The sequence below is a fragment of the Hippopotamus amphibius genome, chromosome 2 (genome assembly GCF_030028045.1).
Source record: "Hippopotamus amphibius kiboko isolate mHipAmp2 chromosome 2, mHipAmp2.hap2, whole genome shotgun sequence".
NCBI classification, from domain to species: domain Eukaryota; kingdom Metazoa; phylum Chordata; class Mammalia; order Artiodactyla; family Hippopotamidae; genus Hippopotamus; species Hippopotamus amphibius.
Genome location: NC_080187.1, coordinates 44,006,726 through 44,019,689, shown reverse-complemented (window position 1 = coordinate 44,019,689; position 12,964 = coordinate 44,006,726). Strand labels below are relative to the sequence as shown.

General features: G+C 39.7%; 1 protein-coding gene across 3 annotated transcripts in view; it reads left to right on the top strand.

The window, feature by feature from the left end:
* The window catches only part of VPS13A (vacuolar protein sorting 13 homolog A), a 261,903-nt gene that overhangs the window by 210,328 nt on the left and 38,611 nt on the right, over positions 1 to 12,964 (top strand). For all 3 annotated transcript variants that reach the window (XM_057725285.1, XM_057725287.1, XM_057725286.1), the window contains 3 exons: positions 192 to 297; positions 11,675 to 11,788; positions 12,658 to 12,803. In XM_057725285.1, coding sequence (XP_057581268.1) covers positions 192 to 297; positions 11,675 to 11,788; positions 12,658 to 12,803 — 366 coding nt within the window. The remainder of the gene's footprint in view (positions 1 to 191; positions 298 to 11,674; positions 11,789 to 12,657; positions 12,804 to 12,964) is intronic.

Genomic DNA, 12,964 nt, shown 5'->3' with positions numbered 1-12,964 from the left:
GATTTCCTCTTTGTAGGCATTTTCATATTTTGAGTTTGTTGCTATTATGAACAGTGTTGCCGTGACATTTTTTAATTCATTCACCTAAAAAGTCTTGTTTTAATGTTTTAATATTTAATATTTTTTCCTATATAATTTTGTTCATGCAGTTAATCGATGATTTTAAAATGTTTTTTTACCTTGTATTATAGGTATTTCAAAGTGTTGATCCAAGAAATGGATCTCCGGTTAGATCTTGGGTTTCTCTATGCTATATCAGAACTTATGACAGCAGCTGAAGTAACTGAAAAAACGGAGGTAAGACTTCCTTGTCCCTTGTAATCGTCTTTACTTTAAAGTCTAATTTGTCTGATATGAGTATTGCTACTCCAGCTTTCTTTTGACTTCCATTTGCATGGAATATCTTTTTCCATCCCCTTACTTTCAGTCTATATGTGTCCCTTGGTCTGAAGTGGGTTTCTTGTAAGGGTATGTAAGGGTCTTGTTTTTGTATCCATTCAGCCAGTCTGTGTCTTTTGGTTGGAGCATTTAATCCATTTGCATTTAAGGTGATTATTGACATGTATGTTCCTATTACCATTTTCTTAATTGTTTTGGGTTTGCTTTTGTAGGTATTTTCCTTCTCTTCTGTTTCCTGCTTAGAAAAATTCCTTTAGCAATTGTTGTAAGGCTGGTTTGAATTCTCTTAACTTTTGCTTGTCTGTAAAGCTTTTGATTTCTCCCTCAAATCTGAATGAGATTCTTGCTGAGTAGAGTATTTTTGGCTGTAGGTTTTTCTCTTTCAGGACTTTCAGTATATCCTGCCATTCCCTTCTGGCCTGCAGATTTTCTGCAGAAAGATCAGCTGTTCGTTATCCTTATGGGTTTTTCCATTATATGTTATTTGTTGCTTTCCTCCTGCTGCTTTTAATATTTTTTCTTTGTATTTAATTTCATTAATTTGATTAATATGTGCCTCAGTGTATTTCTCCTTGAGTTTATTCTGTATGGGACTCTCTGTGCTTCTTGGACTTGATTAATTATTTCCTTTTCCATGTTGGGGAAGTTTTCCACTATAACCTCTTGAAATAGTTTCTCAGACCCTTTTTCTCTTCTTCTGGGATGCCTATGATTCGAATGTTAGTGCATGTAATGTTGTCACCAAGGTCTCTGAGACTGTCTTCCATTCTTTTTATTCTTTTTTCTCTTTCCTGCTCTGTGGCAGTTATTTCCCCCATTCTATCTACCAACTCACTTATTTGTTCTTCTGCCTCAGTTATTCTGCTGTTTATAGCATCTAGAGTATTTTTAATATCGGTTACTTTGTTATCTATTACTGTTTGTTTGCTCTTTAGTGCTTCTGAGTCCTTATTAACTGTTTCTTGTATTTTCTGTATTCTGTTATTGAGGTTTTGGATCATCTTTACTATCATTACTCTGAATTCTTTTTCAGGCAGTTTTCCTATTTCCTCTTCATTTATTTGATCTTGTGTATTTTTACCTTGTTCCTTCATCTGTGACATATTTTTTTGTCATCTCATTTTCCCTCTACTTTGGATGGGCAGGATTGTGTTCCTGTCCCACTGGGTGTTTGGCCTGAGGTTTCAAGCACTGGAGTTTGTAGGCTGTTGAGCATAGCTGGGTCTTGGTGTTGAGGTGAGAACCTCTGGGAGACCTCACTCTGATGAATATTCCCAGGGAACTGGGTTTCCCTGTTAGTCCAATGTTTTGGACTCAGAGCTCCCACCTCAGGAGCTCAGGCCTGACCCTGGGCTTGTAAATCAAGATCCCACAAGCCATGTGGAGCAGAAAAATGGAAAAAATTAAAAAATAAAAAAAATTTTTAAAAAGTAGGAGAACAGCAGCACAATAGCAAGATAAAAAATATGGTAAGAATAGGAAACTAACAAATGTGTTAGAAAAAAATTTAAAAAAAAAAAAGATGAAGCAACAACTGGAAGGTAAGACAACTACAATAGCCGAACTGAGGAGGTGGGAAGGGGAAAAAAAGGAAAAAAAAAAAAAAAAAAAAAAGCCTGAAAAGGCCTTTGCTGTGGGGACGGGGCTTAGACCAGGTGTGGGGGAGGGTTAGGCAATGGGCAGGGCCTAAGCTTAGAAAAGGCCCTGGGGTTGGTGGGGAATGGGGCTTAGGCCTACTGAGGCAAGGGGGCCCAGGAATGCCTCTGGTCCTGGGGGCAAAGGACCAGGTCAAGATACCCAGCAGGCTCCCTGGGCCCGAGTTGGTGGGAGAAATGCTAGGCACCTCCCCTAGTCCTCCAGTCTCGGAGGGTCGCTCCCCCTTGGATTCTCTTCTTCCTCATCCCCTCCCTCCTATTCTCCTAGGACCCTCACAGCTGGAGGGGGCACTGGAAGGCAGGAGACCAGACTCTGACGCCCAGCAGGCTTCCCAAGGCCAGCTGGGCTGGGGTAATGCCTATGGCACTTCCCCAGATCTCCCAGTCTTGTAGGGTCCCTGTCTGCCTCTCTTCCTCTCCCCCACCCCCCCACTCTCCTAGGTCCCAAGCAGCTGGAGGGGGCCCTGGAGTGTGGAAGACCAGCTCCGTGAGCCTAGCAGGCTTCCCAGGGCTAGTGGGCAGGGGAAATACCTTCCCCGCCGCCCTTGATCCTCCAATCCCAGAAGGCCCCCTCCCCTGCCCGCCTCTACTCTTCTCCCCTGCTTTCCTTCTACACCCCCAGGACCAGTGAGACCTAGAGGGGCCCCTGGAGGACTGAAGACCAGGCCTGGGGGCGCAACAGGCCTCCCGGTGCCAGGTGGGTAGGGAGATTCCCCACAGCATCTCCCCTGATCCTCCGGTCCTGCAAGGTCCCCCCCAACACTGTCTGCCTCTCTTCCTCTTCTCCTCTCCTCCCTCCCTCACACGCCTGTACGACCCACTCAGCTAGGCCCAAGTAGGCATGGGAAAGGTCCTCTGCACCTCCTCTGGTCCTCTGCTCCTGGAACGTCCCACACCGGTCCTCCTCTCTTCCTATTCTCCTGCCGTGCTCCGACATCCCTGGGACCAACGTATCTGGGAGGGGACCCTGGAGAGTTGGAGACCAGGCCCGGGAGCCCAGCTGGCTTCCTGGGCCAGTGGGCAGCGGAAATGCCTTCCACTTCTCCCCCAATCCTCTGATCCCAGAGGGTCCCTCTCCTCTTCCACCTCTCTTCTTCTCCCCCCACCACTTCCCTCCTGTACCTCTAGGACCAACGGCCCAGAGGGGCCTTGGAAGGTGGAGGACCTGCCCGCAAGAAATACCTGGCAGTGCCTCCCCTATTCTGACCTGGAGAGATCCCTTCCTACCCCCACTGTCTGCCTCTCTCCCTCCCCTCTCCCCTGTCCCCCTCACCCCCACACCCCCAGGACCCTCGTGCCGGAGGGGGGCCCAGAGAGTGAAGGACCAGGCCTGGGAGCCCAGTTGGCCTCCCTGGCCAAAAAGAGCAGGCAAAATGCCCTCTCGCCTCCTGTCCCCTGATCTCAAAGCCCCCACCCCCACCTGTCTGCCTCTCCACCTCCTCGCTCCTCCTCCCTCCCTCTCACACACCCCCAGGACCCAGGCAGCCTGGAAGTGGCCTTGGAGGGTGGAGGATGCCGCTGGGGAGCCCAGCGGGCTCCCAAGCCTGGGAGCTCCGCAGGCCTCCTGGGCGAGAGAAACCCAGTTGTGGTTTCGGATCTCCCCAGCCCCCAACGGTCCCTCCAGGCGGGAACCTCCCCCCTCACCCAGCCACCCCCCCAGGGTGCTGGTCCTGTCCTGCTTCCCCTTCCCTGCCCCCCTGACTTCCCCCATAGGCCTACAGCAACCTCTCTATTTGTGGGAAGACGCGGAGGGACACGCGATCTCTGTGTCTTTCCACACCGCCATCTTGACTCAGCCCCAAGACTTATAATAATAGCCTTGATGGAAAGAATTAGGGAAAGAGGAGGACTAAAAAAATAACAGTATACATTCTTAAATGTATTAAAATGATTTTAAAAAGTAAAATTTTTTTATTATGCTGCTGTGATTCTACATTGGCAAAAATCACATTTTTAGATTATAGAAGTTGGAAGCAAGACAAATAACCTTCTTAAGATGAGTTAGCAAATAGGAGGAAAGGTTTTAGGCCAGTAGTAGGGGGAAGAGGATAATCAGTCATGTTTACATCGCTGTTTTTTTCTGTTTTATTTTACTGGGTTACATCTGTGTTCACTAATAATTTAGAAATTTAGATATGACCGGGATATCTGATGAGAAAAGGGATAAGGCAAATAAAAGGTAATATGTTCTTTGTGAAAGACAATAAAATCACAGTTGTTGGGTGGATAAGATATGCTCTCTTTCTCAGCTGCCTTTCTAGAAAGAATTTTGAAGATAAACTGCAGTTTGCCTTTGAACAATGTGGGGGTGATGGACACCAACCCTGTGCTCAGCCAAAAATCTGCATATAACTTATACTGGGCCCTCTGCATCGATAGTTCCTCCATATCTGAGGATTCATCCAACTGAGGATCGTGTAGTACTGTAGTATTTACTGTTGAAAACAGAAACCAAAAAACCACATATAAGTAGATCCTGGCAGTTCAAACCCGTGTTGTTCAAGGGTCAATTGTACACGAAGACAAGACAAATGTGCCTTTTTTTCCTTTTAATAACAGTTCATTGAGCTATATAGTTTACATACTATATACATTTTACCCATTTAAAGTGTACAGTTCAGTGGTTTTTAGTATATTCAGAATTGTGCAACCATTACCACTTATTCTAGAACATTTTCATCACCCCAAAAAGAAAGTGCCCTAGCCTCATGCAACCACTGATATTCTTTCTATCTATAGATTTTCCTATTCTAGACAGTTAGTATTAATGGAATCATACACTATATAGTGTTTTTTGATGTGCTTCTTTGACTTAGCATAATGCTTTCAAGGTTCATCCATGTTGTAGCATGTATCAGTACTAAATTCCTTTTTATGGCCAAGTAATATTCTGTTGTATGGATATGCCATATTTTGTTTATCCGTTCATCAGTTATAGACATTAGGGTTGTTTCTACATTTTGGCTGTGAGTATTTTTGTGCAAGTTTTTATGTGGACGTATGTTTTCAATTCTCTTGGATATATACCTAGGAGTGAAATTGCTAGGAACATGGTAACTCTTTTTAATCGTTTCAGGACTACCAGACAGTTGTTCATAGTGACTGCATCATTTTACATTCTCAGCAGAATGTATGAGGGTTCTGCTTTCAACAGAACTCACTAATACTTGTCATTATCTGTCCTTTTGATTCTAGCCATCCTAGTAGATATGAAGTAGTATATCACTGTGATTTTGATTTGCATTTACCTAATGAGTAATGGTGCTGAGTATCTTTTGATTTGTTAGTTGACCATTTGCATATCTGCTGTGGAGAAATGTCTGTTCAGTTCCTTTGCCTATTGTTTAATGGGTTGGTTTTTTTTTTAATCGAATTGTAAAAGTTCTTTATATATTTTGAATACAAGCCCCATATCAGATATATGATTTGCAGATATTTTCTTTCATTCTATATGTTGTGTTTTACTTTCTAGTTGTCTTTTGAAGCACAGACTTTTTAGTGTTAATGAAGTCCAAATTATTTTTTCTTTCGTTGCTCAAGTTTTTGGTGTCATTTCTAAGAATGCTTCGCCAAATCCAAAGTTACTTGTACAAAGATTTAGCCCTGTGTTCTAAGAGTTTTAAACTTTTAGCTCTTACAATTAGCTGTTTCACTCATCTTGAGTTAATTTTTGCTTATGGTAAAGGTAAGGGTCCAACATCAGTAAGTTTTGAAATTGAGAAGTATGAATATTCCTATTCTTTCCTTTTTCAAGATTGTTTTGGCTCTTCATAGTTCTGTATGAATTTTAGAGTCAGCTTGTCATCTTCTTCAGAGAAGTCGTCTAGGGTTCTGATAGGGATTACATTGAATGTACAGATCAATTTGAAGGTAGTGCTATCTTAACGGTATTAAGTCTTCCAGTCCTTGAACATGGGATGTTTTCCATTTATGTAAATCTTCTTTATTTTCTTTCAACAGGGTTTCATAGTTTTCAGAGTATAAATTTTGCACTTCTTTTGCTAAATTTGAGTATTTTATTCTTTTTATAGTATTGTGAGTGAAATTGTTTTCATAATCTCATTTTTGGTTTTTCATTGCAAGTGTATAGAAATACAATTGATTTTTGCATATTGATCTTATATTCTGCAACCTTACTGAACTTGTTTATTAGCTCTAATAGTTGTTTTGTGGATTCTTTAGGGTTTTCTCCATATAAGATCCTGTAATCTGAGAATAGAAGCAGTTTTACTTCTTCCTTTCTAATCTTGAGTACCTTTTGTTTCTTAGTCTTGCCTAATTGTCCTGCTAGAACCTCTAGTGCAGTGTTGAATAGAAGTGCCAAGAGCAAACATCCTTGCCTTGTTTCTCATCCTAGAGGGAAAGCTTTCAATCTTTCACCATTAATTATGATGCTGATGATGGATTTTATTTATTGTACATGCCTTTTATCATGTTGAATTCTCTTCTATTCCTAGTTTGTTGAATGTTTTTATCATGAAAGTGCTAGATTTTGTCAGATGCTTTTTCTCTATCAGGATAATTATGTGTTTTTGTGTGTATTCTGTGATATATTTTATTACATTAGTTGACGTTTCCATATTAAAACAATTTTGTATACTTGAGATAAATCCCACTTGGTCATGGTATAATTTTTTTTTTTATATTTTGCTGATTTGGTTTGCTAGTGTGTTGCTGAGGATTTTTGTGTTCATATTCATAAGAGGTGTTGTTCTGTCATTATAGGCACAAACAGTATATTATATATATTATTTAATCAGTGACTTTTTAAATCAGTCAAGAAAGGAAAAAGATTATGTGTTTATACAGTCTTTCATAATTATATAATTACCTTTACCAGTGCTTTTTGCTTTTTCATTTGGATTCTAATTACCGTTTGAGGTCACTTGCTTTCAGCCTAAGGAACTTCTCTTCCTGTTTCTTATAAGGCAGATCTGCTAGCAACATATTCTCTCAGCTTTTGCCTAGCTGGGAATGTCCCTGTGTTCCTTTATTTTGAAAGGTAGCTTATGCCGGGTATAAGATTCATGGTTGACAGGTTTTTGTGTTGTTTTTTTTTCCTTTGAGCACTTTGACTGTTATCCTCTTGCCTTCTTGCCTCCTTGTTTCTGCTGAGAAGTCAACTATTAATCTTATTGAAGTCCCTTTGTATGTAATAAGTCACTTTTCTCTTCTTGTTTTTAAGATATTCTCCTGTCTTTAAATTTCAGCATTTTCACTAGTAGGTATCTGTTTTCGAATTTCTTTGCCTTTATTGTGTTTGTGAAGCCGTCTACCTCAGATTGGGACTTGAACCCACATGCCAGGACTCGAACCCAGCCTAAACCCAGATTGGAACTTGAACCCACATGGCCGGGACTCAAACCCTGCCAAAACCCAAGATCTTCCAACTGAGATCACATACCTGGTTTCAGGGCTTAATGAAACTCAGGTTCTTGATGTCTCATCACAGAAAGAATTCAGTGAGAGACAAAGTGATAGGTAAGAAGTTTATTTAGAGATTTATTTACAGAGAAACACACTCCGCAGACAGTGTGGGCCATCTCAGAAGGTGAGAAAGGCACCAGGGTATGGTGGTTGTCAGTTTTTATAAGGGTGGGTAATTTCATAGGCTAATGAGTGGGTGGAGTGTTCCAGAATTGGGCCACTGCCCACTTTTTGATCCTCCTGATCAGCCTTGGAACTGTCATGGGCTTGGAAGTTGACTTGTCTGCCATCTTGGAACCATTTGGTTCTAAACAGTTTATGTTATGTCCTTGAGCTGTGTCATTCTTTCAGATATTGTGCCCTGCCCCTTTCCCTCCTGTTTCACTTGGAGTTCATTGAATTTTCTAGATACTTAGCTCAGTGTTTTTCAATAAATTTGGGAAGCTTTCAGCCATTATTTCTTCAAATATTTTTTCTACGCCTTTTTCTCTCTCTTCTCCCTCTGATACTCCCATATTGTATATGTTAGTATGTTTCATGATGTCCTGCATTTCTCTGAAACTGTTCTTTTTCTTCCCCCATTCTTTTCTCTTTGTTCTTCAGCTTACCTAATCTCTAACAATTTTTCTTCAAGTTCACTAATGATGTGTAGCTTTTAATTTAGCATATAATGAAGCATGTAAATTTCTTCTACCAGTTCAAAGATACTGTTGAATCCTTCTAGTGAATTTTCCATTCTGTTTATTATACTTTTCAACTCCAGACTTTCCATTTGGTTCTTTTTTTTAACTTTTCTCTCTGTATTGTTACTCTCTATTGGATGGGACATTGTCATCATACTTCCCTTTAATTTCCTGATGTAACAGGGAAGAGCAAAATCTGACTCTATGTTGAATCTGTTTCTTTACTTTTAACCTTTGCTTTTCAATGCTTTTATTATTATAATCATACATAATGGCCTGCCTCAGGGAACCCTGCCCCTCTGCCTGAATGTTAAACTAAAGTGACTTTGTTCAGCTCACAGGGAGACAGTCTGACCCTGCCTACCTGTGAATGGATGCAGAAAAGAAGAAATTAACACATCCCCTCCCTGATGCTGGCCAACCCAGGCAAAACTAATGGCCTTTTTACTTTACTTTCTCACCTCCTCTCCCTCTCTTTTCTATAAAGGAAAGTGGCATCCAGACCCTGATAAGATGGTGTTTGGGGAGACCCTAGTCTGCCATTTTCTCTGTCTACCTCAACACCTCGTCTCGTGATTTATTAGCCTGTCTTGCAGCAAGCAGAGAGAGGTTGGACTCGGTGATACTAAATATGGTTTCTTTTAGTTCTTTGAACATATCTGTAATGGTTACTTTCAAGTCTTTTCCTTTTAAATCCAATCCAGTCACTCTCAGAGGCAGTTTCTGTTGCTTACTTTTTTTTCCAGTGGGAGTCATATATTCCTGTGTCTTTGCATATCTCATAATTTTTTGTTGGAATCTGGACATTTTAGATAATACAGTTGTCCCTTGGTATTTGTGGGAGATTGGTTTCAAGACTCCCCATGGAAACCAGAATTTGAGGATCTCAAGTCCTTAGTGTAAATGATGTAGTATTTACATATACCTACACACATCTTCCATGTACTTTTATTTTTTTTAAAATGTATTTGATCTGATTTATTTTTTTAATTAATTTATTTCTTGGCTGCATTGGGTCTTTGTTACTGCACGTGGGCTTTCTCTAGTTGGGGCAAGCTACTCTTTGTTTTGGTGCGGTGGCTTCTCTTGTGGAGCACAGGCTCTAGGTGTGCAGGCTTCAGTAGTTGTGGCACACACACTAAGTAGTTGTAGCTCTTGGGTCTGGAGCGCAGTCACAGTAGTTGCTCCATGGCATGTGGGATCTTCCCAGACCAGGGATCAAACCTGTGTTCTGTGCATTGGCAGGCAGATTCTTAACCACTACGCCGCCGGAGAAATCCCTTTTTCCGTGTACTTTAAACCATTTTAGATTACTTATAATACCTAGTGCAGTGTAAATGCTATGTCAGTAGTTGCCAGGGTGCAGCAAATTGATGTTTTGCTTTTTGGCACTTTCTGGAATTTTTTTGTTTTAATATTTTCAATCTGCAGTTGGTTGAATCCACAGATCTGGAAGCTTGTGGATACAGAGGGTCGACTGTATACTGTAATAGTGCTAAGTAGTTGTCCCCCTTTCTCCAAGGCTTATTATTGTTATTAGTTTATTCATTAATTCAGGGATTATTTTATTGAAGTGTATCTCACTCCCACCCTTACCTTTCCCTGCACTGTTGTGCCTTTGATTTTGCCCCTCAGGGAGGTGAAGATTTGGGATACCCACAGTTACCCTGGGATAAAAGTGGTTTTTACAGGGCTCTCTGCATTTCTTTCCATGATCATACCCACTAATTCCTGGCGGATTGCTCTGGTTTTTTCAGTAATGCCTTAGGGCATAAATTGCTCTACAGACTAATCCAGTCAAATTTGGGTTCCTTTGAAGGAAATGATCTGAAGATAAGTGTTTGATATTTGTTCCAACCCATCTCTTTCCCCAATTCTTTCATGTAAACTAACCGGCCTACAGTTTAGCCTGTATCTTCATTGAATCAAGGATTTTCCTTCCAGTTGCCTTTCACCACAACATCCACTGTTTCCTAGAGGGCTCTTAGACCTGAACTTCACATTTTATTGTAAATGATGTCAGTTTCCTTGGGAAGTGATTAGGAGCTATCTGTTTTAAAGTCTACCCAGCCCTCCCAGGCAATATCTCTGGACCAGAGCTTTGGAGCTCTGGGGATGGGCCAAGGGTGAGCAGACCTCAGTATTCTCAGTGGTGTCACAGCCAAGTAGAGCCTTCCTTCTCTGAATGGGGGCTGGGCAGAAGAGGGAAGCTCCCTCTTCCCCTGCAGTTTAGCCTCAGCAGCTAATAGCTGGGGGCAGGATGAGAAATGCTCACATCTGTTCCTCCCAAGAAGAAAGTCCTCCAGTTGGAGGTGGGGCAGAGAGGTTCTTGGGTGCACCAGTCTAGACTGGAGTTCTGGCTTATTGAGTTGGGAGGGGGAACTGAGAGAATGGTCCTTTTTCAAATACCACAGACTCACTTTTCCTACCAATTTTTTTTTTTTTTTTAATTAGCTGCATTGGGTCTTTGATGCTGCACAAGGGCTTTCTCTAGTTGTGGTGAGCGGGGGCTACTCTTCATTGTGGTGTGCGGGCTCCTCATTGCAGTGGCTTCTCTTGTTGCAGAGCACAGGCTCTAGGTGCATGGGCTTCAGTAGTTGCAGCACATAGGCTCAAAGGTTGTGGCACATGGGCTCTAGAGCACAGACTGGATAGTTGTGGCACATGGGCTTAGTTGCTCTGTGGCATGTGGGATCTTCCTGGAGCAGGGATCAAACCCGTGTCCCCTGCATTGGCAGGCAGATTCATAACCACTGCGCCACCTAGGAAGTCTCCTACCAAATCTTTATAGATTTTCTTGAATAGATGTTTTATTTGCTTATAGCCTTAGGACCATTCAGAGAAGCCTTAAAAGTTTGGGTTTTTTTAATTAAATTTTACCAGTTTCACTGGACAGCTAGTCTAAAGAGCTCTTTACACTGTTATCCCAGAAGTGAATTTCCAAGTATACTTTTAATAAGGCTATGATTTTGAAGTTTTTGTTAATTGGTTAAAATATGAATGTTGGGCCATTTCTCAACACATAGAAGTAGTAGATTTGTGAGCATTTGGAAAAGAAGTGGTATTGATTATCAAGAATGAAAGCACTAATCACATCATGAAAAATTACTTTCAATGCCTTCCCTTTTTTGATTATGTTTGTGGCTTCTGTAGATGTCAATAATGCATTTACCAAAAAGCTGCAAGTACATTATGATTGTATGATTCCTAAGAAAGTGTTGATGGATTGGATTCGTGGCCTTTTGGAATAAAATCTGTAGTCACATGAGGAAAACCTTAGTGTCTTAATGCATTGGATGGAAACATAGAAGATATGCTTATCAGTTTGTGAGTGACAGAACTTTCCTAACAGTAGAGATGTTAGTTTCCCTTCTAAGGCAGTAACTTCTGAATCATGAACAATGTTGAATCTGAATATGATGGGGAAGTATTCTACAGCATGTGAGCTATTAGCTTAATACTTGTGCAGATATATCCCTTAAGTTTTTAATATTTTATGTTCCTTTATAGGTTGAGCTTTTTCATAAGGATATAGAAGCTTTCCAAGAAGAATATAAAATAGTTTCATTAGGAGATTCATCACAAGTCAGTCTCTATGAATACTTCCATATATCTCCTATCAAGGTAGGGGAAAAATAAGTCATTTTTATTGTCCTTGATAGTCTAGGAAATAGCAAATTGATTTGATCTATTTGGGGGAATATAGCATTTAAATTATGTTCTTCAATAGTATATAAATTCTTAACTTCACAATTACAAATATAAGTAAATAATGAATGGTACTTTAAAATTTTTATTTATTATTATAATAATTTTTTACCATGTGGAAATAATAGTGGAGTCACCTGCAGTATGTGTTTATATGATTTCCTCTTGACCTAACATCACGTTAACTTGCTTTCTCTTAAGGTGTTGAGTGACAATTTTCAAACTTTTGTGTATGAAATTAGTGTAAGTTTCAAATTAATTTAAAAAGCAACTTTGATTTAAAAATTGAAGATTGAATGGAACTAAGTTCTTAACATAAAATTTCTATAAGTTACTTACATAATACTTGAAGAAAATTACCGTTTAACTACATATACAATATATATATATGCACATAATACAAAAGTGCCTTTTAACTATCTTCACCTTGCTAACTTAATTCTAGTAGTTGAAACATTCACTTCTGGAGATATATGAGTTGTTTTCAAAAGCTTCAACTTCTAGATTGTTAATGTTATTAAAAAATATATAAAGATTAATATGTTCCTAGGTTTACCAAAAGAATTGAATTGAACTAAATATCATACATTACTGAATTTAAATTTTTTAAAGGGCTTTTTAGATTTTGAATTCTTTTAACATTCCACTTATTAATTTTGATATAATCTAGATAGTTTGAAATCCTATTTATGGTATAGTGAATTTAAGATGAGATTGAATTTTAAGAGTTAAAAATTGTCATTATAAAGATAGTGCTTTAAATATTTATCTCTTTATCTCTTTAGTTGCATTTAAGTGTTTCACTGAGTTCAGGTGGTGAAGAAGCTAAAGATGCAGAACAACATGAAGGACTGATGGCAATTCATTCTTTAAATCTTTTGCTGAAGAGTATTGGTGCCACTCTTACAGATGTACAAGATGTAGTTTTTAAGTATGTTTAATATTCAAATCTATAAAGTGATGAAAAGTCCATTTTATATTTACATTAAAATTTTATAAGTGAAAAAGTGTGTAAAGTACATTAGAGATCATAGGCTAACTATTTTTTTTGCTGTTAAATGGAATATAATTTAAATAACATATTGCCTGCTA